This window comes from Xiphophorus couchianus, chromosome 20 (assembly GCF_001444195.1).
Source record: "Xiphophorus couchianus chromosome 20, X_couchianus-1.0, whole genome shotgun sequence".
Lineage (NCBI taxonomy): Eukaryota > Metazoa > Chordata > Actinopteri > Cyprinodontiformes > Poeciliidae > Xiphophorus > Xiphophorus couchianus.
The window spans coordinates 15,180,984-15,200,178 of NC_040247.1; the positions used below are offsets into that span (position 1 = coordinate 15,180,984).

The 19,195-nt window shown below is 38.1% G+C and overlaps 1 protein-coding gene across 3 annotated transcripts in view; it reads left to right on the plus strand.

The window, feature by feature from the left end:
- The window catches only part of LOC114135025 (serine/arginine-rich splicing factor 3-like), a 38,669-nt gene extending 20,003 nt beyond the window's left edge, over positions 1-18,666 (plus strand). Inside the window, exons 4-12 of one of the 3 annotated variants that reach the window (XM_028001928.1) lie at positions 55-11,404; positions 11,994-12,067; positions 14,181-14,254; positions 14,367-14,498; positions 14,575-14,656; positions 16,446-16,560; positions 17,025-17,123; positions 17,221-17,297; positions 17,936-18,666. In XM_028001928.1, coding sequence (XP_027857729.1) covers positions 98-11,404; positions 11,994-12,067; positions 14,181-14,254; positions 14,367-14,498; positions 14,575-14,656; positions 16,446-16,560; positions 17,025-17,123; positions 17,221-17,297; positions 17,936-18,026 — 12,051 coding nt within the window. In that variant the 5' untranslated portion in view covers positions 55-97 and the 3' untranslated portion in view covers positions 18,027-18,666. Of the gene's footprint in view, positions 1-54; positions 11,405-11,993; positions 12,068-14,180; positions 14,255-14,366; positions 14,499-14,574; positions 14,657-16,445; positions 16,561-17,024; positions 17,124-17,220; positions 17,298-17,935 lie in introns of those variants that run through there. The other 2 variants (XM_028001929.1, XR_003593519.1) reach the window with 2 other exon arrangements.
- The last annotated feature ends 529 nt before the right edge of the window (positions 18,667-19,195 follow it).

The window sequence follows — 19,195 nt, forward strand, 5'->3', positions numbered from 1 at the left end:
TCAGGTACTAGAAAATTATGCCAAATCAGTAACTGTGTTCTCTAACACTGACAGTTTAAAAGCTGAGACACAGCAGCCAGCGACACGTGAAATCAGAATGAACAGAAGAAAGTTGGCAACGAGTCGAAGAAATAAAGGGAAGCAGCGTGTAAATGACCCAGAAACACAGCCAGATGTTGAACCTAGAGAGGGTGTTCAGGATGAGGCCAGGGGTAATGAACATCCAGAAACACACGCGTCTGCTACAAAGCAGCCTAAAGTGCAGGAAGAAGTAGCTCAAGAGAGTGAGCGTGACATGACTGCGCCACAAGCTGCCTTCTTGGTCTCAGCCACTACAGCTGAGTACTCTGAGGATAAAACTGGTATGTTATGCCCAGAAGAAGTCAAACACATTTTGAGCTCCAAGGATGTCAGTACGCAACCTGTTAAAGATAAGACTAAACTGGAAGTCATTGAGAGTAGCAACACTCTTCAAAGTGAGGAAGTCAATGAAAATCTACATGACCGTCTCCCTGAGCTAACCAGTTTAAGGGCTTCTGCATCAAATCAACAAATGATCAGCAAACAGGCAGAAGATTTTAATCTGTGTTCTGTGGCTGAATTAAACAGCAGCAAGCTTGATGACTCAGGCTTGTTCAGACAAGATGGGCGTTTACATGGCAACTTTTCAGTATGTGAGTCACGTGTTAATACATCTATCACGCCTCAGATTACTGCAGATAACGCCTTCAGAGAAAACATTAACTTTAATGATGCTGTTGAACAAGAAACATTTTTATTTCAAACAGAGGAGTTGCCTACAAGTACATATGATCAACACTGTACGCCTAAAGTCAGAGATGCCAAGCTTTCACACGAGGTTGAAGACGATCAGTATGATCAAAATAAGTTGACACAAGAACAAGTCGAGTATGACAAGCATATCTCCACTGAAGATCTACTGTATTTCCACAAAGATTACAGTTCTTTCTTTGAAAACCAGAAATCTGAATCTGATAGTTACCAAAGTTTGTTTCTGGTGAAAAGCACTGCAGTCAAACAGGATGTTTTGACTGCAACAAAAGAAACTTCTTTGGACCAGATGCTTCAGAGTGGCAGTCATGTGGAGGATAGCATGCAAACTCTTCCATCAGTCTTTAAGGCTATTACAGAGACTCAACTTCACAACAGCTCTCTAACCACAGATAACCATACCAAGGGGGTCTTCAGCTCTGGTGCTACTAAAAGAAAATTTGGATCTAGTCGTAAAAATAAAGGAAGACATGTTAAAGACTCTGAAGAGGACATTTTAGAAAATACTCTGAACAATGAATCTCTTGAAACACCAACTGTATCGTCTGAAATACAGGAGACAGGGAATGAAGAAGTGAGTGATGTCACTACTGCTGACACAATCTTGTCTCTTTCAAATAGAGGCTCAGTCTGTTTGGTACCGCCACATGATCTTTCTTCTGAATATCCTAAGCCAGACACATATAGTTTGATATTAACAAGTGAAAGTCATAAAAAAGGTCAAGACAAAATAAATTCAGAGATTTTAGCTGAAATGTTTGAAAACTCTGATGTATCCCAGTATGAGGTGGATCAATCTGACATTCTTCACAGTGAGGAACCCATAGATTCTCTTTCAGAAGATGTTCCAACAAATCTGCAAAAAGTTGAGTTTCATCCAACTCAAATGCAAGAAAACCTGCAAATTCAACATTCATCTGAAACTATTCTAGATTATGTTACAGAACATTTTGAAAACATTTCTGAAAACCTAAATGACCGACCGGAAATGTCTGAGTCTGCTGGGAAAAGCACTGATGATGTTGCCATCAAACAGCAAGAGCATCAAACAGAGGAAAACATCTTGGAATATACACATAGTGTAGAACAGAAAAATAAGAGTTATGATTTATATGATGCAAATTCTTTACAAATCAGTAACTTGGAAAAGTCAAACTCTACTCCTACTCAGATTTATGAGTTTAAAAAAGGAGTAGAGGATGATACAGAGGATATAAAACTTACTGCAGACCAAATGTATCACCAGGAGAAAGGACTATTTGAAGTAGGGGAGGAAAATCCTGTTTTGTTTGATTCACAGCCTCAAGAAACCTCTGGGATTGTAGATGAGCAACCCACCAAAGGCTTTTATAGCAGTGCCAACAGAGGGAAACTGGGATCTGGCAGTAAAAGTAGGGGACAACAAGATAAACACTCTAAAGAAGAGGTTAAAGAAAAGACCAGTAATGAAGAAACCACACAGATTTTAGATACTAAGATAATGAGCCAAGAAGAACTGAGGCGAGACATTTTGCCAGTGTCATATGACAGCCCAATTCTTTCAATCTTTGCTCCTGGCCATTCCTTAGAGGATCCAGGGAGTTTGATTCCAGGAAGTGTAAGTATTCCAGAAAGTCAGGAAAACTCAGAAACAGACATCAATATGGATTTATTTGATAAATCATGGGGAGAGACTTTGGGGTGTCAGTCTGACAGTCATAAGAGTAAATCAGGGAGTCTTCAGACTAAGGAAGTCCCTGATCCAGATGTTGATATGAGAAAAGGTCAAGAACATGTGGCACTACAAGAACCAGAACCTCAGCAAATAGATTACACTGTTGCTGATCAGGTGGAGAAAGTTGGAGTTTTTGTGGAAGATACCAAACACGATCCTTCTGACCCTCTTCTTCAGGACGATTCTCTGAGCACAAATGAGCAAACTGACACCGGCTTCAGTGGGAGCAGAAGCAAACTGGGGTCAAGCCAGAGAGAAAAAGGAAGACAGCAGGGTGAAATACCTAAACAGGAAGTTTTAGAAAATACAAAAGATGATGAAATACACGAGAGACAAACAATGTTAATGCAGGAAGAACTAACTGAAGACAGTGAACTCAGAACTATCACTTCAGTTTCAAATAACTCATCGCTTCCAAGTTCTCCACTTGATCAATCTTTTAAGGAACTGAGCTGTGTGCCAACAAAATACTCTGAAACTGACTTGGAGGATATAAGTGTGAACAGTGAAAATTTTCAGAAAAATCAAAATGAAAGCAAGTTAGATACTGAAAATACAGTGGATGTCTCTCAGCGAGCCATGGATGAATTTGAGGACAATTTAGATGCTGTTGCAGGAGATAAAGAAATCATGGATGGTGAGCATTCAGATAATACTGTAAAACAAGATCAGGGAAATGAGGACCCACTAAAAGACTTAGAAGAAAAGATGGAATTGGATTACATATCTGAGATTGTGGCACATGATACTCCTAAATATCCAGAAACAGTTTTGGGAGGCTTGGTTGACCAAGCTAAAGTCACCAGCAATATTCATTCAGAGCTCACTGTAAAAAGTACAGAGGATTCTGCTACCAAACACAAACTTATGCTTATTGAAGACCAACAAAACACGTGTTTCATAGCAGAAGGAGATGTGGAGGCTTTAGATCAGACAAGTAAGGATGGCCGCCTGTATGATTCAAAGGAAACCTCGATCAGCAGTCCACTTGGAATAACCGCTAACCTTGGTCAGACGGATAAAGGTGGGAGCCTTGTAGAAGGTAGTGAACACAACCCTACTGACACCAATCTTCAGGACACTTCTCTGACCACAGATGAGCAAATTGATGCTGGCTTTAGCTTCAAAGGGAACAAAAGAAAACTTGGATCTAGTCATAGAAAAAAAGGAAGACAAGATGTTAAAGAGTCTAAACAGGATGTTTTAGAAAATAATGGAGGAGAAAAAGCCATTGATACATCGCCAGTGTTGTTAAAAGTAGAGACGTCTGAGCAGGAAGAACTAAGTAAAGCCAGTGAGGAGGAAATCTTTTGGTCACATAGCATCTCCACATCACATGTTCTTTCTTCTGAGGATCATACCTCTGAGGTAACTGAAGGGCCTGGCACACACTTGAAAGGTTTAATTATGAAATGTGAAAATCATCAAGAAGATGTAGAAAAAATAAATTTAAATGTTTTGGTTCAAGATGGTAAACAATCAGAGGATTTATCATTGAGTCAATATAAAGCTCACACTGAAGATATTAGAGATGCTGGTTTAGAGGAATTTATGGTGGAACACCCAGAAGAAGTTCATTCAATAACAATTCAAGACAATCTTCAAATGGGATATTATTCTGAAACTTCAACTAATATTAATAAAACATTTGACATTATGTCTGAAAATCTGACTGAACAAAATGAAAGGTCTCAGTCTACAGTAAAAGATAATGATGATATTACAGAAAAACAGGAAGAATGTCCTACAGAAGAAATGATCTCAGAGACTCTAGATCTGAAAAGTGGAGAAATAGAACAGGATGACACAAAACCCAAAGTTGATCAAATATTTCACGAGGAGAAGGAAGGAATGTTCTGTGAAATGGAGGAAAACAAACCTGTTTTGTCAAACGTTCAAATCGAAACAGTTTCTTTGGATCCCAAGCCTCAGGAACCGTCTGAGAGCACAAAAGAGCAAATTAACACAGACTTCTCCAGTAGAGCCAGCAGACGAAAATTGGGATCTAGTCGTAAAGGTAAAGCAAGACGACAAGTTGACGAATTTACAGATGAGGTCAATGAAGAGACCAGAGTAGATGAAGTAGATGAAACCCACAGAACAACACAGATCTCATTAGATACAAAGACAATCAGCCATGAAGAAAAAAGACAAGACATGGAGCAGGATGTAACCTTATTGGTTTCTAATGACAACTCATTTTCAGTGTTTGCTTGTGGTGATTCATCTGAAGTTCAAGGCCCAATACAAAAGAACCAAGCTGAGGTTGAGCTGAACAGTTTAATTCAAGAAATTGTAAATTGTCCAGAGAATCAAAATCAATCTGAGTTTCTGCAGAGTAAAGACAAAACTCTTCGGAATAAAGAAGTCATGAGCCCTGAACATTCAGAGAATGCTGTAATACAAGCTCATGAACATGACAACACACCAACAGACATAGAAAGAAGTCTGCAAATGGATTCCTCATCTGAAACTGTGACACATGGTGTTCATACTCACAGCTCAATATCTGCTCCTGGGCTTTCATCTGAATTTCAAAGCTCTATGGGAAACAACCATCCTGAGACTGACCTGAAGAGTTTAATTAAAAAAAATAAGCCAGGTGATCATGATGGAATAGATTTATCTGATAATTCTGAGGAAGACTCTTTATTGGATAAATCTGACTTTCTGCAGTGTAAAGACAGGGCTCTTCAGAATAAAGTCATTGGTGGTGAGCTTTCAGATAATGCTGTAAAACGTGCTCAGGAAAATGAGGATCTGCCAACAAACACAGAAGGAAATCTGGAAATAGATTACACACCTGAGACTGTGGCACGTGATGTTCCTAAATATCCAGAAACTGCTTTGGAAGGAGTGATTGACCAAGCTGAAATCAGCAGTAAAATTCATTCAGAGCTCACATTGAAACATACAGCGGATTCTTGTACAGAACAGGAACTAATACCTGCTGAAGACCAACCAAACCTGTGTTCCACAACAGAAAGAAATCTAGAGTCTTTAAATCAGACAAGTAAGGATGATCACCTGTATGTTTCAAAGGAAACATCAATCAGTGGCCCAATTGGAGGAAACACCACCCTTGGTGACATGGATGAAGGTGGGACCCTTGAAGAAGGTAGTGAACATAACTCTAACGTTCAGGACAGTTCTGTCAGCACAAATGAACAAACAAATGATGGCTTCAGCTTCAATGGGAGCAGAAGAAAACTGGGCTCTAGTCGTAGAAATAAGGGAAGACCGGGTTTTAAAGAATCCAGGCAGGAAGTTTTTGAAAATCACAGAAGCGATGAAACTCCCCAGACTCCAACAATATCAGTAGAAACAAGGGGGTCAGAGCTTGAAGAGCTGAGTGAAGATATTGAACATAAAATTATCTTGTCTCTTTCACAAGACTTGTCTTCAGTATCACCACACATTCTTTCTTCTGAGAATCAGATCTCTGTGTTAAAAAATGACTCTGATACAAACCTGCAAATTTTAATTCTTAAAAATGAACATTTTGGAGACAAAGGTGAAAGAAAGTTAGAGACAGAAGTTGAAATGATTGAGAAATCAATGAATGTTCCACATCAAGAGGTGGGTCAGTCTGACAATGCTCACAGCGAAGACACCAAAGATGCTGAACCAGAGGATGCTCTTAGGGAAGTGGAGAAAATTGAGTTTCACACAACACAGATGCAAGATAGTATTCAGACTGAATGTTATTCTGAAACTGTTGTTGGTAATGTTTCAGAAAATGAGGAAGTTATCCCTGAAAACCTGACTGATCAAACTGGAATGTCTGAGCTCACTGTGAAAGCAACTGATGTTTCTGCAACAAAAGAGGAAACATATTGTGTAAAGAAAATTTACCCAGAGAACTTAGATGTGAAAAAGGAAGATAACAATAAACCACAAGTCACTGACTTAGAAAAAACTAACTCTGTTCCAACTGAGATGAATGAGTTCGAAGGGAGAATATCTGATGATACAAAACCTAACACTGGTTTTGTAGTTGATCTTGAAATGGGAGGACTCTGTGAAATGAAAGAGAACAGCTCTGCTTGGTTAAATGCTCAAACAGATATGGTTTCTTTTGACTCCCAGACTCATGAATTATCTCAGAATGTTGATGAACAACTGAACAAGGGCATTTATAATACTAGCAACAGACGAAAACTGGGTTCCAGCCGAAGAATTAAAGGAAGACACCAAGTTAAAGAGTCTAAAGAAGAGGGTAAAGAAAATACATCGGGAGATGAAACCCTGAACATATCTGAAACAAAAATGGCATGTGAGGAACTAAAGCAAGACCTTTTGTCACCTGACAGCTCAGTGCTTGCTCCTGGCAATTCATCTGATGTTCAAAGCTCAATGTTAAACAACTACTCTGAAACTGACTTGAAGAGTTTAATTCAAGAAAGCCATTCAGAAGATCAAGATGAATCAGAAACAGGTAATGTTAAGTTATCTCATAAATCAGAGGAAGACACTTTATTGGATAAATCTGATGTACAAGAAAGTCATGATCAGACTCTTCAGAGTAAAGTTACAGGTCCAGGATGTTCAGATAATGCTGAAGAACAAGCTGAGGAACATGAGAACTTACCAGCAGACATAGAAGTATGTCTGCAAATGGATTACACATCTGAAACTGTTGCACATGATATTCCCACATATCCAGAGAGTGATTTGGGAAATACGATTGACCAAGCTGAAATCATCAACCATAGCCAGTCCGACCTCACCACAAAAAGTTACGCTTATTCTAATACCAAAGAGGAACTTCTACCTGCTGAAGGCCAACAAAACCTGTGTTTCACAACACAAGGAAATTTGGAGGCTTTAGATCAGACAAGTAAGGATGAGCGCATTTTTGATTCAAAGGAAACATCGATCAGCAACCCAGTTGGAGTCAACAGTACTCTGAGTCAGATGGGTAAAGGTGGGATTCTTGTAGAGAGTATTACGCAAAATCCTAAAGAGACCAGACATCAGGATAATTCTCTGACCACAGATGAGCAAACTGATGCTGGCTCACATTGGAGCAGAAGAAAGCTGGGGTCCAGCCGGAGAAAAAAGGGAAGACAACAGGGTAAAGAATCTCAAGAGGAAGTTTTGGAAAATACAAGCGGTGATAAAACTTTTGAAATGCCTATAATGTCATTAGAAACGAAGACAGTAGAGCAGGAAGAACAGAGAGAAGAAACTAAGCATGAAATTATCTTGTCTGTTTCACATGACAGCTCCATGTCTCTAATTCCTCCAGTTATTTCTTCTCATGATCAGACCACCTCTGTGCCAACAAATTATCCTGATGAAGATGTGCAGAGGTTAACTCTGAAAAATGAAAATCTTCATGAAGATGCAGATGACACAAAATCTGATGTTTTAACTTCAGATGAGGCAAAACAAAATGTTTTTCATGGAGACCCCAGAAATGCGGTTTCAGAAAATGTTGTGCATGAAGAAGTTCATTCAACACAAATTCAGGACAGTGTGCAAACCGATTCAGATAAAATTTTTGCAGATGATGCTGCAGAGAATGTTGACATTATTTCCAGAGCTCTTACTGATAAAACTGAAGAATCTGAGATCAACATGAACAGTATTGATGATATTACATCACTACAGAAAGCATGCCCTTCAAAAGGAATTATCTCAGCAGCTCCAGGTCTGAAAAATGAAGAAACAATCCAGCAGGATGTACAACCCAACACTGATCATATAGTTAATCAGAACAATGAAGGACTCTTCCTTCAAATGACGGGGAAAAAAATTGCTATGTCAAACTTGCAGTCAGAAAATGTTTCATCAGGTTCCAATCCTCTGGATTCCTCTGAGCGTGTAGAAGAACAGACAAAAGTGGACGTCCACAGCAGAAGAAAACTACGATCCAGTCGTAGAAATAAAGGCAGGGGTAATGCAAAAGATATAGGTCAACCTATAACAGAGGTTGACCTCAATGCAAGTAGGAATGAACTTGGTGAAAAAACAACAGAGACAGTAGCACAGGACCAGGAACCTTTAATGGGAATTGTGCTGGATGAAACAGAGGAAAATGACTCTTCTCAGACCAAAGATGCAAATATAAGCACTTCTTTTTGCATGACTGTAGGCATGCAGCTATCACCCATTGTTGATCAAGAGGATAGTGACACATCATGTTGCACGCAGGTTACAGATAAGGAAGTACCCAAACACCACAGCAGAGATCATGATGAATACAGAGAGCTGCAGGATGGAAATTTACAGGAAAGCACATCATTGCCTGAACCACATGCAGGTCCTCCTCCAGCCGAATTGCATGCAGAAAAAAACAGCAGCTGTGAACATACAGAACCTGAAAGTGGGGATGGGGATGCTTTCATGAAAGCTTTTGAACAGGAGACCGAGCCTGAACAGAACCAAAAGATGCTCGAAGCAACTGAAAAAGAGAGAGATGATATTACAGAATATCCTCAGGCATTTTCCAGAAATTTGTTCAGTGAAAATGAAAAGAATGCAATGAATGAGATAACTGAAATATTGCAGCCAGATAAAAATGTACAAAGTGAACAGCTTAGTGAACCACCGGAAAGAACCACAGAAAAAGGGAGCAGCATGCAAAATGCTCAGGTTGTGTACAGCATTGAGCAAGGTGCTGTTTCATCGCCACAAGAAATGTTTTGTACTGATGGGGAAGAGCATCGACACATAATTTTATCTATGGCTGCAGAAACTCATTATCTACTTGATATTCAAAGTAAAGAACAGAAAGAGCCGAATAAAACAGGACAAATGCAGGAAATGCATCAGATCTCATTTCCAAATGACAAGTCTCTCAGAGAAATTATGCAGTCAGATAAAGATGTTACTTTGGACTCTCATCCTCAGGACAATTATCAAGACCTGAAAGATGACGCTCACCCAGGCCTCAAAGCATCAGGAAACAGGAGAAAACTAGGGTCAAGTCGGAGAACTAAAGGAAGAAAACATGGCCAGGTTAATGAGCCAAACCAAGAAAACAAAGACAAAGCTTTAGAAAATACAGGAGATGATGAAACAACAAAAATATTAGCTGGGAGACAGGAAGAATTAGAAAACTTCATACTGCCTAAAACCTTAGCAACATTTAGCTCACCTGTGACTGAAAAGCTGCTGGAGGAAAACACAGTTTCTTCACATGTTTTGGAGGACAGCACAATTGCAAAATCAGATTTTAATTCAAACTCAAACCAAGAAAATGCAATAAAATCCAATGTAGAAACAAAAGAAAAAGATGCAAAACTTATTGATGAGACTGAGGATTCGACTCAGCTTACAGGACATGACACAAACAAAACGGGTTTGATGCAATCAGGCCAAGACTCTGTATTGAGCAGTGACTCAGATATGCACAGTATCTTATTTCATGATGGCGTTATCAGCCCAAAGTCAGAAAGTGTTTATGTCATTCATCAAGAAGAAGCCTTACAAAGACAAAAGAGAGAAGCTTTATCTCGTGAAAAAGACCCATTGGGAGCCGAAGTCCATTTGAAAGAGACAAACAAAAAGATCGAAACAGCTGGATTTATAAAAGAAGTCTGCAGTTCACAGGTGGAAAGCTCAATGGATTTGCAAAATCCTGAAAAGGGTGAAGTGGAAGGGAAATATATGTATGCCAGAAAGCAGAAAAATACTTCAAATGAGTTCGTTTCTGCTTCGCAGGAGCCAGCTATGGATGCATCATACGAAGGAGGAATTTCTACAACAATAAACCCACTGAAGAGTCAAGGAGAAAAACCTCAAGAAACATCAAAACAGAAGAAGAGAAAGATTGGATCTTCTCGCAGGATTCCATTGAACAGAAAACGAGATGGTGAGAGACATGAGAGAGATGAGGAAGAAGAAAGCGACTTTAGCGCAAAAGCTGAGATGACGAATCTGAGCGAGATGGAGGTTGTGGGGAAAGTACTGGTAAATGAAGAAGTGCTACAAGGTAAAGATGTGCAACCACAACAAGAAGCTTCATTGCAACAAGAAACTCCAGAAACCGAAACTGGTGATGGGCTACAAAGCAGTAACACGAGCCTGGCTTTCCCTCCTGAACAATCTGCTTCCATAGATCTTATTTTAGAAACACCAAAACCAGATGATTTTACCAACAGTCAGGCCCAAATATGCTCAGAGGATACAGAAAGAAAGAGGAGCTCATTAAATCAGCCAGTGTCTTCAAACACTGGCACCCCAGGAGGGAGCTTAGAGTGTACACAAGGAGATGAGCGCAGTCCTGAGAGTATAGAGGTAAGCCAAGTCCAAGATGTTCAAGAGCAAATGCCAAGTAGCATGATTGAAAGCATTCACAGTCAAAATCCTGGAATGAGGAATGGAAGTCCGGATTTAACTCCAACCAACAGGAGAAGAAAAATGGGCTCTACTCGTAAAAATCTAGGAACACGGACCAAACAGGAAATCCTAGAACCAGAAAAGGAATCCACAGATACTGTATTGTCTTCTGGAGATGTAACTGTGGCAAGTGTCTCAGGAAAGAAAGAAACAGAATTACAGCTTCACACAGAACACACAGATGACAACATTTATCAAGAAAAACAGAACGAAACTGTGGAAATCAGCCAATTTGGTGAGTCTTTACTAAGAGCTCTGGCTGAGGAAGAGAAGACTGAAGAATCTTCAATCTCACAGACCCAAACAGCAGAAACAAGACGACAGTGGAATCCAAGTGAACTTTCATCCAGCCCTTCCAATGATGGCACATCAGAATCAGCCTTTGGAGGGAGGAGGAAAAAATTTGGATCAAATCGGAAGTCAGGGTTACAACAAAGAAAACCCGACCAAAATGCACAAAATGAAGATGAAGCTGGAGGACTGATAGAGGGAAGTGCTCTCAAGGCAGCTGAAGGAGAAGAATCATCGGGGCTGAGAAAAATATCAGAGGTAAGTTCCAAAACTTGTACTTTTTACTGTTTTCATATGTTTTTTATGGTTTATTATAAGGACACATATTTTAAAGCATATTTTTCAAAGTAAATATGACACAAACATGTTTGTGAAGACCTCGAGTTATGCAATATCTCTGTGCACAGATCACATTGAACTGAGATAATTTAAGGTCCAAGTCTGACAAAAACAAGTATTTGTGGGCAAGTCAGTGTATTTTCCCTCTTAGAAGATCAACATCGAGTGAAGATCAAGTGCTTCTTCCTATTTGTATAAAACATCTTGTACTTGATTGCATTTTTGTTCTAAGAAAACAGTGATGCAACTAACTAAAATGAGGAACATGTGGTCATCACTATGTTTTACATTGTGAAAAGGAGAACATGCATGTATATCTGGCTTCATCAGAAACTTGACACAAGCAGGCTTTAAATAAGACCAGGTGGTTTTTATTCTCGAAGAACACTAAATTAAGTACATTGACATGATATGCATGCTAAAGAAATACATATAAAACCAAAAGATCCAGTGATATAGAATAAGTTAAGTATTTTATGTATATCTCACTTATTTTTTATTTCTGCAGGTTGATGAAAATGGGCAGACACCATCTTCCAGCACTGATATTTTAGAAGCTACAGGGTCTTCAAAATCTATGAGGTAATTCTGGGACTCACTTTAAGCACAGATAATAAACTCAGTTATCTCAGACATACGTGACTAGCTAGCTGTCGCAATGAACTGTTGTTGGATCTGCTTTGTAACACAAACCATAACTCAATAAGAATCATCGTTCAATTGCAGAGTCACCAGTTTCACAGGGAAAACTCAATATGTATTGTTTATTTAATGAAAAGTAAATGCATTAATTTGCTGCATTTGCAACATTGAATAAGTCCAGAAAGGTTAATTTGTGAGAAGCTACATAAAAGTGTCACTTCTAGATTTTGGTCTTTATTTAGTCCATCTGAGCAGAGACTGCACCGCCCACTCTCTGTCTCATTTGCTCTTCATATTCAGTCATCTGTCACCTTTCTGATCGCTCAGAAACCCTAGGTCATCTGTGAAATAGACAAAGTAAGAAATAACAAGTATGCAGTGTAGTGAGGCACTTAAATGCCTCACTACACTGCAAACTAATTTAAGTTTCATTTAATTAAACTTAAATTGTTTAATTATTTTATTTTTCTATTTTATTTTACAAATATAATTCAATCTCATACTGAAATTTTAAAATACAAAACATTTTCTGGCTGTCTTGCTTTTTTGAATTTCCTAAATGCCAAATCAATAAAAGGCATTTAGGAATAAAACAAGGCTTAATAGGGATGTTTTTGATCACTTATACATTTCTTTGGTACTTTGTATTTCCTTTTAAACTGTGTGACTTTCGTAAACGTTTTTGGATAACTTTCCACAAGCCTTTCATAACAGTTTGTTGGTATTTCGTCTCATTCATTCTGATTGAACTGGATTCTTTTCTTTTTTTTTCCTCCAACTGTGATGATGGTCATTACAGCCAAATCCTTCAAACTTAGATTCATCAGTATCTATTTGCAAACTAGTTTCTTCCACTCAGTGTCTACAGATAACACTCACCAGCTTCAGCTGATTCTTCACCAGGACATTTGCTTTTGTTTTGGGGTTGATATGAACAGTTCACACCAAAAGCACATCCAACTCTGAACCAAGTTATGGATCTTCATGATTCTCTCCCTAATATCATGACTAATATTTTCCTATTTTCCAAAGGTAGCACACAGTTAAGCAGTGTGTTTGAGAATGCATTGTTTGGGAAACGATGCCTTATATGTTGTGACTTAAACTGAAGCCTCATTACAAATTGTTAAATACAGCGTAATCTTTTTGTATGTAAAATATATGCAATGCATATAAACGTCTACATTTTAAACAAAGTAGTAAAAATACATTTAATTTTCTCATGATTTTCACACTAAGCAAATATAAATAACTATAGTATTCTTAACTTGTGTAACCTTAAAACAAGAAAAGCTTAGCCTGATGTAATTTGAGACTGCATTTTTGAATATCTGGTTTCAACTGCAAATAGCATCTAATGGTTGTTATGGAAACCCAAGTCTCCATAATTTGCTGCAGTTCTGTAACGGTGACCAGTGGAGGTAATTTTATATGTAGCCTACAATCCTTCAGACTCTGCACTGTAGAAAAACTGCAGGTCTGGTTGTTTTAAAATTTTAATCATTGCATCAGTTAAATTTGTTTAATGTTTTTTGTCTTTTTTGTTCATGTTTGACTATAGCAAAATATGTGTGATAATTTATGTAGTATTTCCCATGTTTTTCCACTCTTCTTTTAAAAGTCAATATGTTTTTTTTTTAAGATGAGAAAAAATGTTGTCCAATTATGATATTTGTAAAGGAATTTACAAATTCCATTACATTTTCAAATGTCTTATTTTTCACTCTTTCCATAAAAGGCAACTTTTATTCCTTCTAAAGCAGTGGCTCATCAAATAAACCAATAAAATAAATTAAGTTGGAAGGCATAGCAACCAACGTTTTTCAGAAAAGCATAATGATAAGAGTTTATTTCTGGATTCCCATTTGATAATGGAAAAGTTCAGTGTGCTCCTTGGATGTTACTTTACTTCTGTGTGAAAGCAAGAAATAGTAAATAGTCGAGAATCTTACAAATTCATACTGACAGCAAACACTTTGCATATTTTTCAGTTAAACTAAATTAACATAGGATGTGTATGTCAAACTTTAATTACAAGGTTTTTATTCCATAGGGACAAGACACCAGAGAAACTTGTCCATCGTAATATCCGCTTGGATCAAGAGAGTGGGAGTCAGCTTTCTTTTGGTAAACATACCCACAATTTTTGCACACAATGAAGGGTCATTCACCTGAAAGAAGAACAAGAAGCAGAAGTTTGCATTCAGACCGAAAGGGACTTTCCTTCTCATTTTATCAGGTACTACTAGTGGCGCAGATAAATCAGACGGCTACAACGTGGTGATGATTGGAGAGAGCTGCGTTGGAAAGACTTCTTTCATGAAAAGAGCTCAGAGTGGGAAGTTTTCTTTAGACATTCCTGCCTCTGTTGGTAAGATCCTCATACTTCAGATCATTGCCATTATGTGTCAGTATAGCAAATTATATCACCTTGAAATATTTTGCAGGCCTTGATTCCTGCAAGTGGACTGTGGTAGTAGATGGAAAACCTGTGGTTCTACATTTATGGGATACAGCAGGTCAAGAAAGGTAAGTTTCTCATTAATTATTGTTTCAAGTAAAAACATTACAGGTGAGGTTCTAATGAAAACAAGATTATATGATGCCAAGAAAAGTTGGCTGATTTTTTTATGGGGAAAATACCTGTTAATTGTGCTGTAAACTATCATTTTACTGCAGTGAAAGGACTTTTTCTTGTTTGCAAATGATGTGATTTTGTTTGCATCTTTAGCTGATGAACTTTGTTTGACCTGGAATGTTAGCAGCGGAGTGACAAAAGGACAGAATGACAGGCAGTCCTCTTAATTGTGGTTCTGAACTAGAAAAAAATTGACTGACCCATCCAGGTCAGGTCAGTTTCTTTCTCAAGCAAAGGAGTTCAAGTATCCTGCTTTTTCATGATGATCGTGAAGCATAGAAAGGGCTGACAGAGTAGTTCTTTGTCTGCCCAAAACAAGTTGAGCTGAAAATGTATTTTGGAAAACTCAGACTAGATTTCAACTCTCACCTATGATCATGACATGTGGAAAATGGCCAAAAGCACAAGATCCTGGTTACAAGCAACAGAAACTTGTTGGATGGGCCCAGCATTGAAGGTAGGGTCTGGCATCCGTAGGGAGTTTTTGTGTTTTACAAAACAAATCAATTATCCATGTATTAGACATTTGATGTTTGCAATGAATAGACCGAGTACCTGGTCATATGTAGGCAGAAACATTGTAGGGTACAATAGAACTTATAAAGAGATACTTTGTGGTGTATTTTGTTCTAATTGTCAAGCTGACCGCTTGTATGTTTTAGGAAGTGGCTGTGGTATTTCTGGGTAAACATAGCTTTTGGCTCTCTGGTGGTCGAGTACAGTTTGTCTTATTGGCTCCGTTTGAAAGCAGCACATTGTGTTCCCAACATTCAGGCAAATAACAGTCTGTAAGGGCAGATACAGCCACATTCACAGCCTTCCTGAACTAGTACAAGACATTGTGCTCAGAAGTGTTTGGGATTTCTCCTTCAGGTCAAATTTTTTTCAGAACTGGTCCAACATATCTTTCTTGGAAACAGAGTTACACTCCCAGTTCATTTTGTGCCACTTCAATAACTTGACTTCAAACATTCTGACCGATATGTTTTTAGTGGAAGCAGTTTTGGATCCACGTTTACTTTGAAATAGTTCAAACATAGACCAAAACATTTTTCCCCACTATATATGAAATTGATGCTGGAACAATAAGAAATAAACACAAATATATTTCTGGTGTGGCTAATAACATGGAATTCACACCAGATGGTAAAAAGAATGAAACACATTAAACATGTTTTTAACATTAAAAAATTAAGCCATATTTGATTATAAATTATTTGAAATAAAGTGGAATGCAACAGGGAATTTGTATCAAACCCAGTTACTGGAGCTTTTCAGACATCAGTCGCATGCATGACTCATATTCAATTTTGACCAAATTAATTGTCTTTGAATCTTGAAGGTTCTGGAGACGTCTTCTCTTCATTTTGCTCTTCTCCTTTCTTCAGCAATCAAACATTGATTTCTAAATACTGATCAATTTCAGTTAGCTTTTTGACTTCCTTTGTCTTTTTGCAGTTTTCAAAACTTATTCCTTTTGCCATTCGTCTTTATTGTATATCACTTATGAGCTAATGTCTTACAATTCTGTAGTATGTGTGGATTATTTGGGTTGTTATTGAACTCTGGCATTAATTTCTTGTCCATAGGCCCATTAGAAATGTTTCCTACTCGTCCATTGTCTCATTGTCAAATTTAAGGAAGAAATGTCACTCATGACATTTTTACCTATCTCTAAAGGTTTCACAGCATCACCAGACAAGTGTACCACAAAGCCCAGGCTTTTCTCTTGATGTATGACATCACTTCCTCTCAAAGTTTTTCAGCAGTCAGCTACTGGGCTAACTCCATTCAGGTAACCAACCTCCACTTCTGCTATTTCCTGCTTCACCGTTACTGAAACTGCAGGTCTGGGTGTGTGTGTCATGCTGTGGTCAGTGTGCCATCTCTGTTTATATTTTTGTTTTGCTTGTAAGAGGGGGGGAAAAAAAACATTTTCAACATTAGTCTGAAATGGCTTCTTCCATAAACAAAATATTTTCTTTAATCAGAATATTTTTTTATTCTTGGTGAATACAGAGTTGTTTATTCCATAAAGCATATTCATGCTCATGTTAAAAGCAGTGGATTTTGTTTTGGATATATTTGTTTGTTAGTAACTTAAATAAACCTGCAGCACCAGGGAACAGTTAATCTAGGATTTAAACTTTATTAAAGCCAAATGTCTTAGGTATTTGGCCCTTCCCTTGAGATGGACCGATCTGGAAAAACATGAAAACTGCAGCTTAAATACTAATCAAAATAATCCATGCGTTGCAGGAAGCTGCTGCCGAAGACGTGACTGTTTTGCTCCTGGGAAACAAAAGCGAACACGCAAAGCGACAAGTTAAAACGGAGCAGGGTGACATCCTTGCTAAGGTACCATTTCTAAAATCTCTTTCTGCAAAAGTTGAATTCCGACCAGTAACTTTAGTGGGTTTGTTTAAATATGAGTTTTTTCTTCCTCTCTTAACAGGAATATAACTTTGAATTCATGGAGTGCAGCGCTGCCACAGGTGAAAATGTGATAGAGGCTTTGGAGGCAGTGGCCAGGTAATACGTGTGGGGGTGGGCGTGTGTGTGTGTGTGTTTAAGTCCAACATAGATAAGCAGTTTCGTATAAAAGTGTTCATATTCTTGAACTTGTTCCAACCACAAACTTCAACATATTTTTTTGTTGACATTATGTGATAGATCAACAAAAAGTAGAACATTACTCTGTAATGGGACAAAAATTATGCCGATTTTTAAATGAAGCTTGTAAAAAGCAGGAAAACATGAGTGGTAGGGGTTTCTCTAAATAAACACATGAGAAACACTATGTTGTTCTTCCTTTACTTAACTTCTGGCTCTTAGTCTGTTATTTAAAAAAATATGTATTGGCCCAGTAAAAGTTCAGTTGAAAGGTTCTGGCAAAACATGGAACTGAATTTTCACAAGTGCTCTCTTGTTGAATGCAAATACACACTTTTAACATTTTTATTTGCAAAAACAAAATAAAGCTTCATATCTTTATTGCTCCACTTCACAAGGAATGCCAATTTGTCAAGTAGTACACAATGTCACATTACAATGTGGTTGCAATGCAATGTGAAAAATGTGTAAGGGCGCAAATAGTTATGCAACACTCTGCAGAAAACCAGTGAGTGCTGTGACATTTACTGGTTGTACTTTTGCCCTGTTGTTGGCAGGATGCTGAGTCAGAGAGCTGACCTGCTAAGTGAGGAAGTCACCGTTTTACACAAAGAGCCGGCGCAGAGGAAGAGCTCAAAATGTTGCTGAACAGATGCGTTTGTTTCACAAACAAAGCAAGAGGTGATATCCTGCAAATAGTGGAGATAATTTCCTGAGTAGACTGTACCTAACAAGATGTATATAAAGTTACTAGAACTTAATTTCTCTTTCTTATAATTGCTTGTATTATGCAGAATGGGGATTTTATTGTGAAACAAAACCAAAAAAAAGTAAGTAATGGGCTTTCAAATGTGGTGTTTATATATTTTTTATAACTCAGTTGTATGGAGTAAAAGGGAATTTTAAAAGTAATTTCTACTGTGCATCAAGGTTCTCTGGGTTCATTTTTTGTGTCTTGTGAAGCAAAAAGAACCAGTTTTTCTTGTATTTGTTCTCATAAACTCTGTTCTGAATTGTGTTTTAAATAATATTTTTGGCACACATCCTCCTTGCAGTGGTCCCAGCTGCCAGGTTGCTCAGATAATCAATTCATTTCATTCCCACTATGATTAAAAGCAGTGGTTGTAAAAATATTTTTCAGTCCAAATGTAGCTTTTCTTTTTTATTACACTGATGTGCATTTCCAGTATAACCCATGCCGATGAGAAACCCAGAGACGCAATCAATCACACAATAAAATTGTTCTAATCTCATGTTCTATTCTCAATAAACTCCCACTTCCACAATTTGTCTGCTTTGCCGACCTAATTTGTCTCCTCAAGTGAGTTGTGTTCTTCCAGACGGACAAAGAAGGCTGTGTTCCCAGGGGGACAACAAGTCCTTCAACGGCATGAGCAGCATGACAACAATGGCGCCACGGCAATAACCTCATAACTTCCCGCAGGACGCTCAGCTGGGAACATAAATGCAGAGATGAACTCCTCCAGCATAAACAGAGGTCACGGCTAATTGCAGCAGATCTGATTTTAATGACTGGCACTAACTTTAAATGGTACATTTGCTCGCCAGCTAAAGTTCATACTGTCTCAGTTATGCAAACAGTTTTCTGAGAAATGCTGAAATTGAGAGAAAATTGCTGTCAGTTTTGGAGCAAAATGAAATGAATTTATCAGTGAGGTTGTGTTCAGCAGTTTTCAGCAGTTTCTCCTTTACTCATTTAGGGTTTCAGCACATATTGTCAGGGTTGCCAGTCCTCCTGGATGTTATGATATGTATATGCCAGTGGAGGCAGATGCATATGGAATCTGCAAAAAACA